Source organism: Punica granatum, chromosome 3, assembly GCF_007655135.1.
Source record: "Punica granatum isolate Tunisia-2019 chromosome 3, ASM765513v2, whole genome shotgun sequence".
NCBI classification, from domain to species: Eukaryota; Viridiplantae; Streptophyta; class Magnoliopsida; order Myrtales; family Lythraceae; genus Punica; species Punica granatum.
In genome coordinates, this window is record NC_045129.1 from 32,734,713 (window position 1) to 32,755,075 (window position 20,363).

Consider the following 20,363-nt stretch of genomic DNA (forward strand, 5'->3'; position numbering starts at 1 on the left):
TGAACCTTTGCTGAACCACTTAGATACTGCTTTACCAAAAGCAGGGGGAAATGAAGAAGGCAACCTTTAGGTTAGAATCTAGATCTCACTGTTCTTGAGGAAGTAAAGTTAGGGAAATGAAAAAGAAGGGGGGAAGATACTGTGAATTTAAACTGTTTTCTCTTCTCTGCAATTTCCTGGAACTTGTTACCTCCGTTCTTCCATTTTCTTCCACTTCCCGTTTCGAACAAGATCGACCTCTTCCCGACCCATTTTACTCTGCTTTCCTCTCCTTTTCTTCCCTCTCCTTTCTTTTATTTAAGAGCTTAAGTACACAGTTTTACTGGTCTTTTGGTTGAAGATTCTCTACTCTTATGACGTATATAGTGACACTGAGTTATTTTCCCAACTTGTCTTTTCCTCGCCTTTAGTAGCTTTATTTATGATTCTCCTACCTAACTTGAGATTGATAAATGAGAATCAAAGGTTCTTTCTTCCTTGTACAAGACACGATCTGCCTGATATGTGGTCCTAGGTAATATCTTGCCTTACCTTGGATTTCATTGCTATATTTCTTGCCTTACTTTTCTTTTTTAATTTTTGTCTGCTCTTTTACTTCAACTAATATATATATAATCTTTCATCTCAAAATGTCAGACAGAGTCAAAGGCTGGGCCGGAGTCGGGATTGTTCGCCGAGTGGCAGTATTACCTGAGATTCTGCTCTGCCTCGGTCCCTATGTGGTCCGCATAGGAATAGCATACATAGATTCGCTGGGCCCTTAGATGAAAAGCATAGACAGGGGGTCATAAAACCAAAAGGGATCGCAAGAGCTCGGGGACAGAGAAAGCGTTGGTTGGGTTGGCAGTATCACGAAGGACTGAATTATCTACTTGTCTTGCACATGGAACATAGCCTTTTCCTACTTTTCCCCTTTGGCTTACTTTTCTCTCGATACTCGATTCGTCATTGGACGGATTTTAGGAGTCGAAATCCCCGTCAAAACTCTTGGGTTAGCACAAATCGAATACCGGAACCGTTCAGTCTCGGCCAATAGAGTTATCGACGTCATGTATTTTGAATAATGAAAGCTTAAAAAGATGAATTGTAATAAAATAGTTTGTAAAGTGACTTGTGAGGTCATGATTTCGTTAATATATCATAACTTGATGCCTTGAATCGACACGATAGAGTATACTACGTAGGTCATTATTTCGTTAATATATATTAATGACACTATAAATTAAATTGGAGATAGACATAGACTTCTGCCCAAAAGTCAATTTCTCTTTTCCTTGCTTGAGAAGTATTTTATATATGCGGTATGTGTGTGTATATATATATATATATATAAAGGTCGCGATGAGTGGAGGTGGACCCCGAAAGTTTGTCCGCTTCAGTTAGACTGGTGGCATGATAATAAGGTGGATAAATAATAATTCCAGATAAACACGTAAGCATTAAGAAAAAATAATACATTCTTTTTTATTAGGAAGTTCTTCTCCAATAACGTAACTTGTCGTGTTGTAAACACGTAAGCATTAAGAAAAAAATAAAAGGAAAAAATTGATTTCTTAACTTTGTTCTCTACCTTATTATCATAGTATTTGGTAACGAAATTAAGTTTAATTTAATTTGATTTGAGGAGATGAAAATAAAAGTAATTGTGAAAAGTATGTGAGAGAATTTAAAAAAAAAAGATAAAAAAGTAATAATTGTGTTTTGAAAAAAAAAATGTTGAAATTGAAAAAAATATATTAAATAATTAAGAGAATTTAATATTAAAAAATTAATTATAATAATATATAAGAAAAAGTATGAAAAAGAATTTGAAGAAAATGATAAAAAAAATAATAATTGTGTTGTTTGAATTGAAAAAAAAAGTTAAATTAAAATAGTTAAGTAAAATAAAATTTATTTAAAAAAAAAAAACCAACATCAGACTAGAGTCCAAGTCATCGTCCATTAATTAAAACGAATATCGCACTTTGCAGTTGGCACAGTTAAAAAGAAAGTGCACGAATGCAGTAGAAAAATGTCAGATCTCCCTTTGATGTATATACCTACATAAAAAAACGATTATCGACCCACAGTGATTAAAACGAATATCGTACTTCCCCGTTTCATTTTTATTAACGAGACTTTTCGTACATTTGTATCTTTCTCTTTTTATATTTGCTCCAGGTTACGTTCATAAGGATCCTTTATAATTAAAAAAAAAAGTACTACACAATAAACTCGATCGACGTAAAGTGATTTCGTTAAAGTAACTTATTTTAGAAATAAGTGGGCCGAGATATGATGATTCCATATCAAAAGGGGGATTGCCTTTATTGTTCTTAATGAGTTGATCTCTTTTACAATATGATAATCACTTCCTGAAATCACGAGATTGTCAGTATATGCATGTGTACCATGGAATATGGATGATAAAAGACATAGAGTCACAAAAGGAGGGGAAGCATGCTCAATAGACTGATGTGATAAAGAGACGAGTAAGGTGTAATCAAAAGTAATAAAGGAGCTCATAAAAGGAAATGAGTAAGATGGATGCGGGAGCATATCTGTCAAAATCGAGTTTGTAACTGAAAATAGTGGAGTTTTATTAGGACAAAAGAAGTAAAAATAAAGGAGGATTCATGAGATTCCAATGTTGAATCATAAAATTGTAAGTCTTCATGAAAAATAATAGATAGTGTTTTAAAAGTAATTTCACGCATATTTCCATGAATAATGATCTTAGTTTGAGATAAAATTGAAGACCAATTTTCAAATGGTGATCATGTAATTAAAAAAGAAAAAAGCGAAACTATAAATTATTTTTTCATTTTTCTAATGCGAAGGTGTTAAAAATAATCAATTTCTCTTAAATTAGGATAATTATGTTAATAAATTAATTTAATTTTTGACTCAATAGAATCAAATTTTCATTGATTTTACCGAATAAAATCCGTATTTTTTCACAAATTTATTAGAATTTAAATTTTTGCGATACGTTAACTCATCATAAAAGTAAAAAAAAAAAAGAGTATAAAATCCAAGTGTCTGAAAATTTGAATGAAATTTTTGGCAGTGAATTAAAATAAATAAATAAATAATTGAATTTTTGAGAGTATTATGGTAGTGTGAGTGGAAGGGACTGAAGAGGGGAGTCTAATGCAGTTTGATTTCGGAATAAAGTTTTAACTTTATTATATTCCATTAAATAGAGATAAAATAATTAAGAAATTTTATTATTAAAAAATTAATTATAATCATCGTTAAAAAAGTATGTGAAAAATTATTATTATTAAATTTTAAAAAGTAAAAAAATAATTATTAGATTGAGGGAAGAATAATTGTACAGTGGAGTCAGCAAAATTATTTTACGAACCAAACTTAAATAACTGACCGACTTGGCGGCGGTTACAGTAGGGAGGGAAGGAACACAACGTAGAGAACGCGTCTTCCCCGGTTAAGGAAGACTGTCGGAGAGACGACTTTGACCTCCCCCTCCCGGCCGGTTGTGATGCTGATGGCCATGGTGATGGGCCCCACCTTCCCTCCCCCTCCACTCTCTCTCTCTCTCTCTCTCTCTCTCTCTCTCTCTCTCATGACTCATGCTGGCGGATACAGTGTTACGGCTTTTGCATGAGGATTACGCTAAAGCAGCCCCCCCCCACTCTCTCTCTCCTCTGTCTCTGTCTCTGTCTCTGTCTCTCTCTCTAATTCTCTCTGCCATTCATTCAATGGAAGCATAGTTTTATCTGAGCGCATTTCCCAGTGGTCTCTTTCTTCATATGTCGGCTCTTCCGCTGCCGCCTTCCCCAGAATCTCAAGCTTCCCCTCCTCAAGTAACTCAACTCCCTTTCATCCCTCCTACATCGGACAGACTTCCCCTCCCTTCCAAATCCCCCCATCTCTCCTGCTCTGCTCCATATTCATCCAGCTGGTGAATCGTACGAGCTTCGATTCCCTTTATGTCTGCGCGATTTTGCTGTTCGAATGCGATTCCCCTGTTTAATTTTTCGATTTCTCTCGAATGCTCGAATCTTTGTTAATTCTGTCCTCGGACTGTTTGTTAATTCTGCAGTCAATTTTTGACTTCTCCGTGTTCTCCGTTGGAAATGGATGGCCATTGACGAATTGGGTATTCTGAAAGATGAGTTCAATTAAAGGGTGTGTCTGCTGATATGTTGTGTGCTGTTCGACTTTCAGGGAGAAGCCTTTGCCGCAGCCTCTGCTCTGATCCCCTCTGTATATAACATCTCATCAGCAAATAAAACTCTGTTTCCGGCAAGCCAACCATGGGAGCTGCGAATTCCAAGGTTGAAGAAGACAAGGCCCTGCAACTGTGCCGGGAAAGAAAGAAGTTCGTCAAGCAAGCCCTCGAAGGCCGGTGCTCCCTCGCGGAAGCTCACGTCGCGTATGTCCACTCCCTCAAGGCCGCCGGAACCGCCCTGAGGAAGTTTGTCGAACCCGAGGCCCAGAATGAGTCCTCGCTCTACTGCACTTCGACCAGCGCCACCCCCGAGCCACTAGTCTTGACCGAGAAATCCCTCTCGCAGTTTTCGGTCTCGTCTCCTTCTGTTCTGCACCGTGTAGAAGCCACTGAGACTGCCGTTTCTCCGTCCCCATCCACCCCTACCACCAGCAGGTTCCGGGCAGATCACATGAAATTCAGGGGCAGCTTTCCTAAGGAAGTTGAGGAGAGAGTTTCTTCTCCTGCTACGGGCACCGTGATCATTTCGAGCACTCCACCGAACACCACGCCTCGTTCGGCGGATACACACGATTCGTCGTTGTTTGATCATCCCCCCATCCCACCGGAAACTCCCCCGTGGGATTACTTCGGTCTTTTCCACCCGATTGATCATCAATTTTCCTCCCAAGAAGGTAAAAGGTTGAACTCAAATCGGTGGCTCGAACACGCTGATGAGCTAAGGAGGCTCAGGGAAGCGCAGGGGATCCCCGATCTCGAGGACGATGAAGAGAAGGCTTGTTCATCTTCACATGGAACAGGAGAAGAGACTCAGGATTCGGAAAATGAATTCGACGAGCCTTCCACAGTTACCCTTGTTCGGAAGTTTGAAAATGTTAATAGGGTGAGTGATCAGGGCATCGCTGGTTCTTCTCCTTCGACCGCTGTGCCTCCAGTAGGAAGTGTGGCTTCGGAAACTGAATTCTTGAATGCAGAAGGAGGCGGTTCTCCGAGTACATCATCCTTGAGGGACGGGTCTCCAGTTGTGACTCCCCTAGCTACTAAAAAGAAGGAACTCGATAAAGAAGATCGTGCCGAAAATAACATCGAACCAAAGGACTTTGTCACGAGCATTAAGCATATCGAGCTTCTTTTCGTAAAAGCTTCTGACTCTGGGAAAGAAGTCCAGAAGATGCTTGAAGCGAACAAGTTGCAGATTTCTCCAATCATCCCTGCAAACAAAAGTAATCACCTACGTCTAATGTCGTTACTTATATGTGATGAATCATTGCATCAGAAAGTTCAGCAATGAACACTTCGACAAAGGATCGTAACACGAGAGTACTTAAATTTGGCCTTTGCAGGTGTCTCTCTGGCATCTGTGTACCTGAGGGCTTGCTTTTCTTGCGGGCAGGAACGCCGACAAGTTCAAGAAGGTAAGGACCCTCGGATGTTAACGTTGCTAACAATGGATTTTTCTTGAGGGGCTAATTTTAACTCTTTTCCTGCGTTCGTGGTGTTGTGCTGCAGAGCCTGCTCAAGCGGCTATAAAGTACTTAACATGGCACAATATGGCATCATCATCTTCCCCCTCTTCATCCAATCCTTTGGAGTTGAGTTCAAAGGATAGTGTGGAGGTGAAGAATGGTAACCTTTTCAATGACTTCTGCATGGTATCGGGGAGTCACGCCTCGACCTTAGATAGGCTGTACGCATGGGAGAGAAAGCTCTATGATGAAGTCAAGGTACTAGTCGGCACATAATGCTGTCTTTTTTCTCTTAAATGGTTTTCATGTTAAATGTGTGATGTGCTTTTATTAGTGTGTAATTTCTGAAAGGTTTTAGCCCTCTGATTATGGTTCGAATATTGCCCGTTCAGGCGAGTGAAATGATAAGAAATAACTATGATGCAAAGTGCAAGCTTTTAAGGCAACTGGAGTCGAAGGCTGAGAGCTTTCAAAAAATTGATAAAACCCGTGCTTATATCAAGGACTTGTATTCAAGAATCGGAGTCGCAATTCACAGGATCGAGACGATCTCCAAGAAAATTGAGGAAGTACGGGACAAAGAGCTTCAGCCACAACTAGAGGAGCTGATTGAAGGGTACGATAACATACCCATCACTTTTTTTTCTCGCGGGTCATTTAGTAGTATCATATTTGAAGGCTCACAAGTTGAAGCAGAACCGTTTCTATTGGAGGAATTTGGCTGGAATTAGTCTCTATTATCCTTGCAGGTTAAGCCGAATGTGGGAGGTGATGTTCGAGTGCCACAAGCTCCAGTATCGAATAATTGCAGTGGCTCACCATAATACGACTAAAATCACGGTGCACTCCGAATCACGAAGGCAAATCATCCTTCTCCTCGAGAACGAACTGAGCTATCTGTCTGCGAGCTTCACAAAGTGGACCGGGGCTCAGCAGTTCTACTTGTGGGCTATAAATAGCTGGCTCAACAAATGTGTGTCTCTTCGCCAGATGCCTTCCAAGAGAAAAAAAAGGGTGGAGCCCCCACCTTTGAGGAACTTCGGCCCTCCGATCTATGCGACATGCGATGTCTGGTTGTCAAAGCTCCGCACCCTGCCTTCCAAGGAAGTCGCAGACGTCATAAGAGCTTTAGCCTCAGAGACTCGTAAGTTCTTACCACGGCAAGAGAAGAGCCGAGGAAAGGGCACAAAACGTGCCCCTACAGCATCATCGGAGGCTGATAACGTTAGTGAGGCAGGGCCCAGCATGTCGAGAGATGACGCTCCAGAGGACCCGAACTTCACTTTCGACCGGTTCAGGTCGAGGTTAGTGGGGTTCCTAGGTAAGCTGAATGAGTATTCTGAGTCTTCTGTCTTCATGTACGAAGAGCTCAAGGGGGAAATTGAGCAGGCCAAGAATAATTATGACCGGTTGATGTCTCGGTCACAAACTTAAGCCATGGTTCCGAGATCAATAGCCTTCGGATCAAACAGTTCCATTATGATGTCTCGATTGATCATTAGGGTCATACGAGTAATAAACGAAGCAGTAGATGTTATGTCCTGCACATATTAGAGGAAATTACGAATGTTGTAATTATTCGTAACGGTTATCGGGCGTTGGGTTAGCAGTGACGTTGTACATTGTTTCTGGGGGCTCATTACTTGTAGAAACGAAACATTACTCCTTTGGTGTAGTACAACTTCGACATTTCTGTTAAATGTTATGAATCAATAGAAAGTGAATGGAATCGAATTGCTGATCAGAATCTTCCTCTTCTCTTTTTCTTTTTCATTTTCGATTCGATTCGCATTGCATCGTAATTATTTAGATATAGTTGGTACATTGATCGTGGGCAGGATGAACATATGCAGATCATGATGTAGCAGTGACCTGGAATTCGTAGGATGTTTGAAGCAGATAATTTCTACTAGAAATAATTGTTTACTCTTGCGGTTTCTGCCGCCGTTGAATTGTTCCAATGTGAAGACAGCAAGATCTAATTAAAAAAGGGGAAAAAAAAAAAGACATGAACAAGATCTGCCGAAATGAGTATCTTTAAACGATTGGCTCCATCACATCAACTTCATTGGACAGAATCAAAAGAGGCTATTAAATATGGTCGTTTTTCATATAATTGGTCATATCGACTTATAGCGGTGAATTCAAGATCGCCGTAGAATGGATCTAACTAATATCAACAGATCAATGTTGGTCTCTTATTTTTTCCCCCCCATATGTTTAGGCATACCGACTTAAAGTGGTCGAGGTAAGATCACTTTGAATTGATATAACGGCTTATAATTCAATGTACTGTGCGTGCCCTTAGTCGGCCGTACCGGTCATTAGAAATGTAAAACTAATAGGAACGAATTTATACGAAAATTAAAGATCGAGGAGGAGTAAAAAAGGGGATGGTGACTAGTAGAATCAGTGGACAAGTACAATAATCGTCCTCAATGTATACACAATCACTACCCAATCACTGTATCTACAAAATTTTAAAAAAATGTTTAATTCAATTTAATGAATAATTATGGGAAATACTGTCCCTCATGAAAATATGTCTACGCCGTAACCACAGTCCGTGGACTCGATCCTCGCCGTTGACGTCAGCTTGTCGACCGTTACGTCGCACGTCACCTTGACCGTGATCTCCCACGTCTTAACGGCGCCGACCTTGAACTTCAACGGCGCCCTGATGTCCACCTTCAACGGCACCTTCCCCTGGGTCTGCGCCGTGACCAGCGCCTGGTGCGCTTGGCTTGTCAGCACAATGCCGCTACCCCTTAACGCCGTCTTGAACACCGTCACGTTGTTCGTCGGCTGGTAAAACGCCGGCAGGGCGCCGTCGCAGAGCTTGATGTCCGAGTAGTATAAGTCCACGGAGCTGCCTTCCCGGTAGTAGATCCCGATCTTGTCGTTCCCGTTCGCCGCCCTCACGGTGACGTCGACGGCCGGGGAGACGGCCGACGAGGAGGTGAGGTTGAGGCCGCTGATCGAGATCCCGGTGACGGAGTAGTCCGGGGCCTCGGGCTTCACGACGAAGTAGAAGACGGCAGCGGCGATGCCGGCGAGGATGACGGCGGCGAGGATGAGGAAAAGGAGGCAGCAGCAGCGGCGGCGGCAGCAGCTCCGGCGGGGCTTCCGGCTGGAGGAGTAATGCTTGACGCGGGTGGCGTTCTCCGGCGGGGGGACTCGGTAGATCTGGTCCTTGGGGATCTGGATGACGTAGGTGCCGGAGGGAGGGGAGACGGGCTTGTCGGCGGGAGGGTGGCGAATTTTGGTGGGAGACTGGGGGCCGGAGTCGTACGACGGCGAGTCGTGCGGGTGGACTCGGTCTGCCATTGGCTGAGAGTGATGATCTGCGAGTGTAGAGAGAGAATGAGGGAGAGAGGAGGAGAGGTGGTGACGTATATAATAGATATGTGCGTGTATATATATATATATGTGCTGTCGGAGACCGACTTGAACGTGTACGCGTTTGGCATGAACGTAAATGCATAATAAAATCAAATTTAATTTAATTATTTCCTAAGTAAATAAGGAAATATAAATCCGCTCAAACGGATACTTGGTCTTTGTCGGCACACGGACAATCAATACCAATCAGGCGATGCCACGTAACCGCATGGGCCACATGGATTTTTGGCAATAGTATCGTGCAATGAGCAAAAACAATGGCATTTTCCTAACACAATTTATCGAACGCCCTATGGCATGTTGCAGTTTTACTCGTTTCTGTTTGAGTTCCTTTTTCGCAGAGTATATACGTTGCAAATAAGATTTCTGAATCAAGTCTATATTTATATTATAAAAAAAACCTAAATAAAGATATCGAATAAGTTTCTGTGACGAAAATATTTTATGTGATTTTTGAAAAGGGTAAAGCTGGTAATATTATCGGATTTTAATATTCGTGTTTTTTTAGTTTTTGCCGGAGCAATTATTACAGGACTTGCGAAAAGCAACAATAATGTTTTAGTGGACTATGTAAAGGCAAGACGCGTTTGTCATTCTTTTTCCACATTCACTCGAAAGCTTGCCGTGAGCTGTAAGCAGCAACGGCGAGTCAATGTGGAGCATAATTTGTTTTTTGTTGGTTAATTTGGCAATGTTGGCCTAATCTTCTTATAATATTAATTTTTTAAAGTAAAAACAAGTAAATAAATTGCGCGGTAATTACTCGCTCAAGACACATAAGGTGGACATGTATACACGAAATTACATATCTATGTCTCTAATTGGCAGACAAATTATAGAAAAATATTCAAATTCAATTTTTGAAAAAAATAGAAATCACTTTCCATAATTAGTTACTGGCTTTTGTTTGTAAACTTAAATCCTCGAAATTAATGTGGTCGCGCAGATGATAATCGGGAAAGATTAAGGACAATTAATTAATTATTATTATTCATATTAAATGCTACTATGATTATCATATTTACATTGAAATAGGGACTAGAAAATTATACAATATCACCAGTTATGCAATTTGCACGTATGATATACTCACTGCACAATATATGCTCTAGTCCCCGATCCCGAGCTCACACGAAGTCGAATTTCTGCAAAGTTAGTGCAGTTACGTCGATGTTATTTGTTGGTAAATCTTTGACAGTTGCCCACATATTATGAACGGCAGTTAAATGTTAACCATAACATAGTATTTTTACTTCTCCGGAGTCGGATCACAACATATCCAATCCCTCGAATTGTTTCCAAATCCCAAACTCTTTTCAGTGGATGGCGTTTTGCTGAATCTATGACCAGAACAGCAAATTCGAACACTGTCTTCGTGGACTACTTGTCAGATTAGTGCTCGATTCCATAGTTTAATAGAGTCGGACGGACGATTCATAATTATGACAAGAAGCAAGCAAATGATTCATCTTAAGAACGAACTCAAAACATAAAATGAGAAATAAAGCAAATGTCATCTCATCAATCAACTTCCATAAGCAAAACCGGAATTACTTGAGATATAAGATGGGACTGGCCGGGCCGATCTTCAGCTCCTGATGACTGATTCACCGATGCCGATAACTGACAGAACGATCTTGGATATGACAGATGCACAGGCACAAGGGAAGGGATATGTTTATAAGGTTGGAATGGGATGAGATCAGAAAGAGAGGAGATATATGGACGGATGGATAGTGAAGTGTACAGATAAGGAAGGGAGACGCGGGAGCAGAACAGAAGAGGGCAAGCTGTATTATACAGTTGAAGCAAGCAAAGCAACTCTTTCGTATCTTTTCTTCATTAAATTAATCAAATGTCCAAACACGCTTACGCGGAATGTAATTTGTTAATTTTTAATATTCTCAGAAAGGGCACCGTTTTGTAGTTCATTTTGCAGCTGGGAAGGGACCATGTCCCCGTGCCGAGCACGGTCGGGTCGCCCGAGGAATTGAGGCGGGGATCAAACAGCTGAAAGGAAACTCTCTCTTTGAAGTGCATGATCAAATGTCCTAGTGGCATTGTATTGAACTGTAATTATGTTGTTCGATTGGGCACCGAATAGAATTGCAGTTCAAAATGCGGTGTTATGTTCTGGCATCATATAGTTGCGATGACTATCGAGGGATTATAGGACTCTTAAGTCGTATACTGTAGATTAGATCTCTCGTGGTCTTAGAAGGATCCTTCCTTTTATGTTTCATTTCATTAAATTACTTATTATAGAGGGGGAAAAAAAAAAAGGAGAGAGAGAGAGAGAGAGAGAGAGTATGAAAAGGAGCCGAACTTGGGGGGGAATTGTCAATGGAAACTCAGAATTTTTGGTTTAACAAATTGGATTTCTTGTTTCTTCTTCAAACCAGGATGGAGACAACTGGGGGCAGCCCAGAGGGTCAAAACAATCAGTTTTGGTTCACAATCAACACTTAATTGCCTTTGATTTCGGATCATCTGGACTTTGTATTGATTTTTATGCCAAGTATTATTGACACTATTGTGAGTCACGAATGAACCCGGTATTCAGAAAAATAAGACACAATAGTCACACGGTAAAACCGTCTAGCATAGACGTATTCACAGTCGTGTCCGGCAGCAGCTTGGCGAAGTAATCCGGATCCCTCTTGGCAAGCCGTTAAGTATTGGATCCAGAGAGATACGTCCTTCTTTGAGGCCAAAATAACGGATCCTACAGGTAATGACTCCTCCTCGTAACCAAAAGATGACAAGTGGCAACAATGTTGATCGAAATTCAGCACCGTCCCAGATTCCCTTCAGTAGAGAAGGAGAAGTGGAACATTTAGACCGATTGAATCAACCCTTCTTGGGCAGAACCATCCAATGAACATCGTCCCCTGGGTCGGGGAAAAATATTCACCTTTCCAAGTGACGCCAGGATCAACGTGAAGGGCATTAAGGACGGCCCACAGGGATGCGAGTCCACAAGATCTGAACTCTCACTGCGTCTCCATCGCCTGTAGAAGCTGCAGGCTTCCCATGGCTGTTCCCGCCACCAAAGCCTCCCCGAACAGAGTCTGCGACAGAATCAGCGCGGGATAGTAGACTGGAATTAGAGAAGGAAACAGCCCCAGGAATGTCGAAAAAGGCCACAAACAAAACAAAGGAGGAAGAAGAAAGGGAAGGATATTAGCATTGTGACGTACGCGGCCCTCGTCGGAATTAATGGAGACGGCGGGAGGCGAGAGATCGAGCATGTGGGTGCTCCGCGGCAATTTGCAGCCGCTGGCATCAGCAAGCCGAAGGGATGAAGAAAGCTTCATAATCGAAGCAATTGAGGAACAAGAAGACGAGAAGAACTTTGGAGGCATGTTTTTCCTTTTCCAGTGTCTCAGGAAATTGCCGTAAATGTTAATGGGCTGGGCCCATTATATTGAGATGGCCCATTTGGTCTGGGACGAAGATTGTCAATATGGAGTTTGTTTTTTCTTTTTTTTTAATGTTTCTGGATGAAATTTGGAGTGATTTGAATTGATGTTTGGACGTCTTACGGACCACCGAGAGCAAAGGTACCTCTCAAGGACTAAATATTTTTGAACGTGTCAAGTTTCATTCGGCCTTCGAAAATCACTTATATCATATGAGGAAGGTATATCTCGATATAATTTTAAGAGAAATATGAGTTAAGTATTAAACCGTGAATATGTGACGGTGACTCTTCTCATGATTTTTAATTTATTAAATTAGATGATTTGACTGTACAGTCTATACCGAAGTAGTTACTAGAAAATAAGGTATTAAAAATATAAATTCTCCTCTTAGAGGGATATAACACGGGATACAATTACTTTTCTCATCATTCGACTCTGGTTTAGATTCATGCATGTATATTAGAATTTTCGCCCCCCTAAAGGAAACACGAACTAATTAAGTAGCCAGCACGTAATTTCTCGACCTCATCAACGGTGATTATCATCAGAATTTGGTGTTCATGAACAGCTTGGCAGTCAATCCGCATGCGAGTGCCTGACCCGGTATCCCCTGGACCCTCTCGACTCCCAGGGCGAACACGACTCCCATGCCCATGTGGAGGTGCGGCTTGATGTGGCAGTGGAAGGCCCACACTCCTGGGTTGTCCGCCACGAACCGCAGTGCCGTCCACCCATACGGGAAGGTCACCGCCGTGTTCCTCAGTGGCGGGTCCTTGAGGTTGAAGTTCTTGTCGCCAACGCCGTCCACGAACTTCCCATCCCCATAGCCGAGCACCCAGAAGTCGTGCCCGTGGAGGTGCCACGGGTGGATCTCGCTCGTGTTCGCTGACATTGTGTTTGCGTTCTGTAGTATGACATCGACCGTGGAATTTATCTGCAGCCAGTAGACCCCGCTGCTGACCGTGCAGTTGGGGTTCGCCGCCGGGGCCATGATGTCGTAGTCGTTTGGGAAGCTCTCAAGCGGCACGTTTGCATCGAAGGCGTCGATGAGGCTGTACCGGATGGAGCCCAGGTAAGGAGTGGCGGGGAGGGAGAGCGAGACATTGTTAAGGGCCCACTTGGTTTGGCCGCGGTACAAGTTCTGTGTGTTGAGGAGAACGATATGGCGGTGGGCCCCGGCCGGCGGCGGGAGGGGGGAGTTGTTGAGGCCACGGAGTTGCTCGACGAAGGACCTCATGCGGATCGTGTCGTTCCACAGGGGGGTGTCAGGTGGCCGAGAGTCTGGGAGTTTGCCGGCGTGGACGGATTCATAGTTGAGAATGGTGAGGGCCTGGGAGGTCTTGTTCTTCCGGCCGACGACGCCGGCGGAGATCCAGTAGTTCTTGGTCGGGTCTTGGTCGGTCTTTATCAGCACCGAGTAGTTCTCACCTGCAAAGTCGAAAAAGATCATGGGCCGGGTTGGACCCATTATGGGCCGTGCCCATATAGTTTAAGCCCAATGGGCCGTATGGGCCAGAAAGCTCAGGGTCTCACCCGAGTGAATGTACAAGTCATCGACTTCAAATGGCTCGACATAGTTCCCATCAGCCTCCACAACTACCAACTTGTGATTCTGCAACGAGCGAAATAAAGGGATACGAGAAGGAGGTAGTTATCGCAAATATTAGTTTTAAAGGAGAAGAAGGTTAAATAAGAAGAAAAAGGTGTTAAGCACCGCAACGGCGACACTAAGGGAAGCGAGGGCGGTGGTGCTAGCAATGCGCAGGCGGTACGTCTGCTTGGGCTTGACACGGAGAACCTCCGGTGCACACTGTTGCAACTCGGTAAAGTTGCACGTAGCTGCTGCAATGGAGCAGTTTGACTTCCCTTGCCCGTTAATCAGCAGGGACTGCATATATTGATAAGCAAATCTTGTATAAAAGTTCATATATATATATATATATATATATATTAAGAGAGATTAATGTAGTTAGTTATCTTAGTTAAGAGAGATTAAATTACATTGGGCTCGTTGATCCAACGCATGGGTGTGGCTGAGAGTCCGAGCTCTTGCTTGTGGACACTCAGGTGCCACCAGTCGCTCAGCAGTAGATTTAACTCTCCATTGTAGTGGAAAGGTTCCTTCAGCCCGTCCGCCACATCGATGATCAACGACCCGTATAACCCCGCCGATCTTTGCATCCCGAAGTGTCCATGATAAAAGTATGTTCCAGGCTACAACAATGTATTAGATATTAATCGTATTTTTCCTTTTCACTCCGGTCCTTTATATATATGTATGTATGTATGTAGTTACAGTATCGTTTGTGTATGTATATATATATATATATATATTGTTACAAAGGAGATGCAACCTTTACAATGGACCATTCCTCCTTATCGTGACAAATCACGAAGCTTGCATTATTATCCAAAAGAGGATCTCTTTTTCTCTCTTATCGGTTATTAGGAAGAGCCATCAATCTAATAGTAGATTGGGATATAAAGCGAGTACTCAAAGTTACATTATATGAAACCTAATCTAGAGAGTCTCTTGATTTTAGGTGGAGAACACGTCACTGCACCGAACTCATTTTTTTTTTCAGGAGATGGAATTTAGTATGAGTAAGAAATCAATTACCCTATCAACTACGAATCTGTAAGGGAAGGTCTCGCCGGGGCTAATTGCACACTGCGAGATAGATGCAGTCCCATCCGCCCATGGAGTTCCAATCTGCAGTTGAATATATAACAAAAAGAGGACTTTTTAACATATAGTTCGATATAAATTGCATTTTGTTGTAACGAATTAAAAAATGGCAATCCATTAAGAAGTTGGTCAAAAAAACATCAATTAAAAATTAAAAAAAAATATATCCGCAAACATTGGTCCGTTTGGTTTCGCAGTTAAAATCACAAAAATTTTAACTTTAACTTTAACCTTAACTCAATACACTATACAACAAAAATACATATTTTCCAAGTCAAAAATTTTAACTTTAACTTTAACTCAACACACTACACAATCATTTGTCTTTTTCTACGATCAAAATCAAAGTTACTTTAATTCTGAAATCAAACGCACCATAATGTTTTTATTTGAGAATATTAATCCCATATTGAAAAATCAAAAAGAAAATCATAAGTTTATATGTGGTTTAGATATCACCACTTAATAGTTTGAATTTTTAAAATGCATATGAGCCTAACCCCTTATAGGCCCATTGGATATTTAATATGGTATCAGAGCACATTGTACCCACGTGGGCTCACACTACGCCAATTCAATGTTGAGTGCAGTCAAAGTGCGCTTCGTGTTAGTCCCCCCTCATACGAACACGGAAAAAGAACAACGCTCGAGCCCTTATAAGCTCAATGAAAATTCAATAATTTTATTTTTGGTATGAACCACGAAAATTAATGTTAAACAAGCTGATCTAGAAAGAGTTATATATTGCCTGTCTGATGCCATGCCAGTGAATGACAACTCCCTCCGTGCTGAGCTTGTTAGTGAGGTCGAAATGGATGATGTCCCCGGCCTTAGCCCGAATGGTCGGGCCCGGGAACCGTCCGTTGATGGCCATGACCGGGTTCTCTATGCAGTTGGGAGCCCAGAACATGTACCCCACCTCCCAGGTGAAGTGGTGTACCGTGGCAGCCACCTCGACTGCCGAGAGAACAAAGACGCACTGGATCAGGATCAAGATAATCCGAGCCCCGACAAAGCCTCTAATAGGTCGCAACATTTTGATTCTTCTGTACTTCTTCAGTGACGGAAGAGGCAAGACAAAGGTAATATTAGACAGAGTACAATAGGGGAGCAAAGATATGGGAAGATGAAAGTCCAAATACTATGGCCAAGGAAGCTTAATGGAAACGTGCATGGGCTCGGACTTATATAAGAGTAGTGTACTCGCCATTTTCTTTTTTGGCTACAAATGAGGAAAATAAAAAGACATGGTAAATTTTCATTTAACTAATGTTATTGGAACTTCTTGATTCCAAGTAGAGAGCAGGTGGTTTTACATTGTGCTCGTAATTTGAAGGACTAGTCAACTTTTAATTACTTTAATTTCCCTTTTTTTTAATGAAAATGTAGGACCTGATAACGAAAGCCTTCTTTTTGCAGGTACAGAGACATGACAGTCCACTTCTGACCAAAAAAAAGAAAAAAAAAAGAAGGAAGATGATCAGACTATGAAGGTAAAATGCATACATTTCTTTAAAGAAAATATGTAAAACAGAAGCTATTAATTTTAATTAGCTGTAAAAAAAAGTAATTAGAATATACGGCTCCTATTTGTTATATAGTAGTAGTCCAATCACACATTCCTTGAATTCCTCGTTTTATTATGGTAAAAATAAAATATTAAGTGGTTTTTCGGGATGACATGGTGAATAGGATCAATAATCCTCTATCTGTAATTTTTAGCTCCTCATTCGATCGAGATATACGTATGTTAAGGGTTCAGTCTATTCTATCCCACCATATGCGAACCCATGGACAACCACAAGTTTCTCAAAATAACCTTCCACCGACCTGAATTACTTCAAATAGTTTGATGCATATTTTCTTTTAAGTAAAATCTTGAATTTTAAGTTTCGTAAATAGAGAAAATCCTAACTGAGAGAGTTTTATTTCAATTAATGAGTCGACTGAGTTCAAACTCCAATTAATCATGACCTATTATACTCTCAGATACCAGATAATACACAATGAAAAAATACGCCTTTTATTTCACTCTTGTCGGCAACGTCTTTTTTAATCTTTTTTGGGTGAAAGTAAGGCTTTAGAAGTTTAGAGCCTGAATAGATTTGGTATTACCAGAAAAACGACCAAAACTTATGTATCAATACTCTATGTTTATTATATGAGGCCAACTTTCACAATATCTATACAAAACTTTAGTTTACTCTCGTCTTGTATCGTATTTTTGGGTTCTTAGGATTTTATCATTTTAGTGTTTTATAATGGATTTCAATATCTTATTGTCGTGTTAATGAATTGGCTTGTATGCGAACACGGGAATGCTTTACTTTTAATTAGGAAAAGATTATAATGTTGCAAAGAGGAAAAATATGATGCAGAAGTGTCGTGAATACATTTTATCGCGTGAAACAATCAGCAATTAAGTGGTAACAATTCCATTTCACACAATCGCCAGGAAAATTGAACCTAAAAGATGGGAATCAATCGTTTTTTCCTTTTGCTTTTTCTATATATACAATCTTTAAAAATGAAATAATGAAATTCTGTTTGACGAGAAAAGAAGATAGTGTAATAGCTAGCACTACTTTGACTCGATCACATCAGCAAAACTTTTTGTACTATTTTATTATTATTCTTCCCATCCTATGGCTAGGACAATAGATCTCCTTTATTTTATATCAAAGAATCTCGAATATACCTTTCTAGTCTGCTTAATTTATTTATTTTTCTTTTGAATGTACCCTAATATACAAAAGTCCTACGAATCCCGATTAATATAAATTGAGCCGAATCGCTCCATTCAGAGATAAAACTCTCACAATCAAGGATTTCCCGATTCATTCGCAAAATTAGAATTCGAAATCTTATTTAAAAGAAATAAACGTCGCACCACTTGATTCAATGTTTATTGGGATTGTCAATGTCTGCTTAATTTTTGACATGTGATGCCACCGAGCATGGATCCTGAAACTTCTTTCCATGATTAATTATAATTAATGTGAATTGATTCAAATAGTTTGGCGTTTACTTTTTTCAAGTACGGTTTCGATTTCGAGTTTTTTGAATGGAAAAAATTTACACTTAACGAGTCAATTCGACTCGAACTGAATTAATCACAATTTATTGGACTTACATGTACTTAAAAAAAATACATATTATAATGATATAATATGTATAGCTGATAGATGGGGTCTTTGATTAAATCAATACAAGACTAATTAACACACTCATAGTGGAGACATCGAGAAAAAGAAGAAAAGAGAGAAAAGGATGTATAGTGGGAACATAAAGAGCAATTGACAATTATATGAACCCTTTTGTCATTATTTGTTATCATGGAACAGCCTAGATAGATTGGATCAAATCAATATGAACATAATGCAGATGAAATAAAGAAAGCACGATCATCTTCCCCGGATTCGTGTGTCCGCATGACGCATTAAAATCTGCATGCGGATAGATTATGCAATTAACTTATTAATTAATCATGTCTGATGGACTGTCTAATTCATGGCAAGTGTGAGTAAATTTGACTCGGATATGTTGATTAATTTCCATTACAATGATATTGACCGTGATTGAAAATCTTAGTATTATCAGTGGAGATAAGTAGAGTACTAAATCACAATTCTTATTTCAAAACGGTATTTCACCAAAAAAGAATTCGAAAAAAATGGTTACGTGAAATAATCTCTAATGGGCTAGACACACAAATTAATATACTCAGTATATGGTGTGGTGTTGCTCATCATTACAGTCACTTGGCCTATATGTAATATCCTAATTGCATACCTATTTATGAATTTATAAATCAGCATTCCAATTCACTCATTAATATAGTTTTTTAATACATAAACAAGGAAGAAATGATCAAATATACATGAAAATTTAGACTCTTAATAAGACGGCTAATGCATTATCTTCCATCTTTTTCTTCAAACAAAGGTAGTCCTTTTGTTCAGATTGGACAGAAATGGAGATAATTAATAAATTAAACAAGGAATCAATGATCGTTGTGATAAATTCAATTCTCAAACTTCATTGGCTTACTAGCTAGTCGCCCTAGTCCAACATCCACTCCTCTTCTCACCTCACCATGGTAATTATTTTGCATCTAAAGACACTATATATTTAGAATTTATTAACCAAAAAAAAATCATTCTGTATTTATCTAATTAACGCAATATATCCACTCCATATTCATATCATTCTGATTGTTTAATATAATTTATGATTATGTTAGGTTATACATGTTCAATATATAGAAAATACATTAATAATATAAAAGTTTTTTTTTATTATGGTAGTATAACATAGGTAAATTCATTTTATGTATTGTCTTACTTTTCATTACAGTGTACAATGTCCCGGGTGACTAGAATATGGAGAAGATAGAATGTCAATAAAATACAATTGCTTTTTATTCTTGGTCTTTTTTCCTTATGTACTTTTTATAAATAATCAAGTCTTATTTTTTTTTATTTTCTTATCAATAAAATGTCAGTTGAGTGGCAAATAGCTCTAGCACTTATAAGGAGAAGAGCACGAATTCGAGTCTATGGAAGAGCACTTATTAGAAGGGAGAATAACTTTTAATACTTGATCTTCCAGAATTATGATAGCAATTTCTCACATAATTTTTTACTATCCAAGTCTAACTTATTTTTTATTAAAGTGTTTTTCAATAAGTTAACCATTTTGGGCTCATATTAGGAAATTGTGAATACGGGAAAGAAAATATTTTCTGGTTAATATTACATCAATAAGAAGAAGATTAAAATGACATATAAGATGGCATACCTATAAATTGGGAATATTAAAAAATGATACACTGTAAAACATAAATATAGCAAATAAATATAGTAATTATTTAAGGTTTTTTTAACAAAACAAATAGAACATAATGTTCTTGTCAAAACCATTTTTTAAGATCCATATGAGAAAGAGAGAAAATAGTGAATGTAACTGGATAAAGTTATATCAAAAGAATCCAAATGAAGGAACAATTACGAGTTCATCAAAATCTCTAAAAACAAATATTATATATATATATATATATATAGTTATAAGAGAGGCTTATAGTTTAGTACAAGAATAGAAATAACAAAATTAAATAAAATGGTACGAAAGTCTAGCCGACGAGGATCGAACTTGAGATCTCATAATTTCAAGCGGCGACTTGTGTCGCTGTACCAAATCCC

General features: G+C 39.7%; 4 protein-coding genes across 9 annotated transcripts; 1 reads left to right on the forward strand and 3 right to left on the reverse strand.

Annotated features, from left to right (window-relative positions):
• Positions 1–3,627: 3,627 nt before the first annotated feature.
• On the forward strand, positions 3,628–7,393 carry LOC116199399 (nitrate regulatory gene2 protein-like). 5 transcript variants are annotated; one of them, XM_031529736.1, is made up of 6 exons: positions 3,628–3,917; positions 4,177–5,403; positions 5,524–5,595; positions 5,690–5,904; positions 6,150–6,262; positions 6,396–7,393. In XM_031529736.1, exons 2-6 carry the CDS (start codon positions 4,266–4,268, stop codon positions 7,078–7,080), a joined length of 2,223 nt encoding a protein of 740 aa, XP_031385596.1. In that variant the 5' UTR covers positions 3,628–3,917; positions 4,177–4,265; the 3' UTR covers positions 7,081–7,393. The 5 variants fall into 5 exon arrangements, with proteins under 5 accessions (XP_031385596.1, XP_031385594.1, XP_031385595.1 ...); XM_031529734.1 differs by having other exon boundaries at positions 3,629–3,917; positions 4,052–5,403; positions 6,039–6,262; XM_031529735.1 differs by having other exon boundaries at positions 3,629–3,812; positions 6,039–6,262.
• Positions 7,394–8,024: 631 nt separating this feature from the next.
• Positions 8,025–10,800, reverse strand: LOC116199400 (NDR1/HIN1-like protein 13). 2 transcript variants are annotated; one of them, XM_031529738.1, is made up of 3 exons: positions 10,603–10,800; positions 10,142–10,193; positions 8,025–8,990 (listed from the first exon to the last, which is right to left on the reverse strand). In XM_031529738.1, exon 3 carries the CDS (start codon positions 8,971–8,973, stop codon positions 8,179–8,181), a length of 795 nt encoding a protein of 264 aa, XP_031385598.1. In that variant the 5' UTR covers positions 8,974–8,990; positions 10,142–10,193; positions 10,603–10,800; the 3' UTR covers positions 8,025–8,178. The 2 variants fall into 2 exon arrangements, with proteins under 2 accessions (XP_031385598.1, XP_031385597.1); XM_031529737.1 differs by lacking the exon at positions 10,142–10,193.
• A 722-nt stretch (positions 10,801–11,522) lies between these two features.
• On the reverse strand, positions 11,523–12,431 carry LOC116199401. The gene is made up of 3 exons (XM_031529739.1): positions 12,249–12,431; positions 11,963–12,119; positions 11,523–11,856 (listed from the first exon to the last, which is right to left on the reverse strand). The coding sequence occupies exons 1-3, from the start codon at positions 12,332–12,334 to the stop codon at positions 11,662–11,664; spliced, it is 438 nt and encodes a 145-aa protein (XP_031385599.1). The 5' UTR covers positions 12,335–12,431; the 3' UTR covers positions 11,523–11,661.
• Positions 12,432–12,821: 390 nt separating this feature from the next.
• On the reverse strand, positions 12,822–16,301 carry LOC116199266 (L-ascorbate oxidase-like). Its single transcript, XM_031529563.1, has 6 exons — positions 15,911–16,301; positions 15,094–15,186; positions 14,475–14,687; positions 14,188–14,361; positions 14,007–14,085; positions 12,822–13,901 (listed from the first exon to the last, which is right to left on the reverse strand). Exons 1-6 carry the CDS (start codon positions 16,196–16,198, stop codon positions 13,018–13,020), a joined length of 1,731 nt encoding a protein of 576 aa, XP_031385423.1. The 5' UTR covers positions 16,199–16,301; the 3' UTR covers positions 12,822–13,017.
• Positions 16,302–20,363: the final 4,062 nt, after the last annotated feature.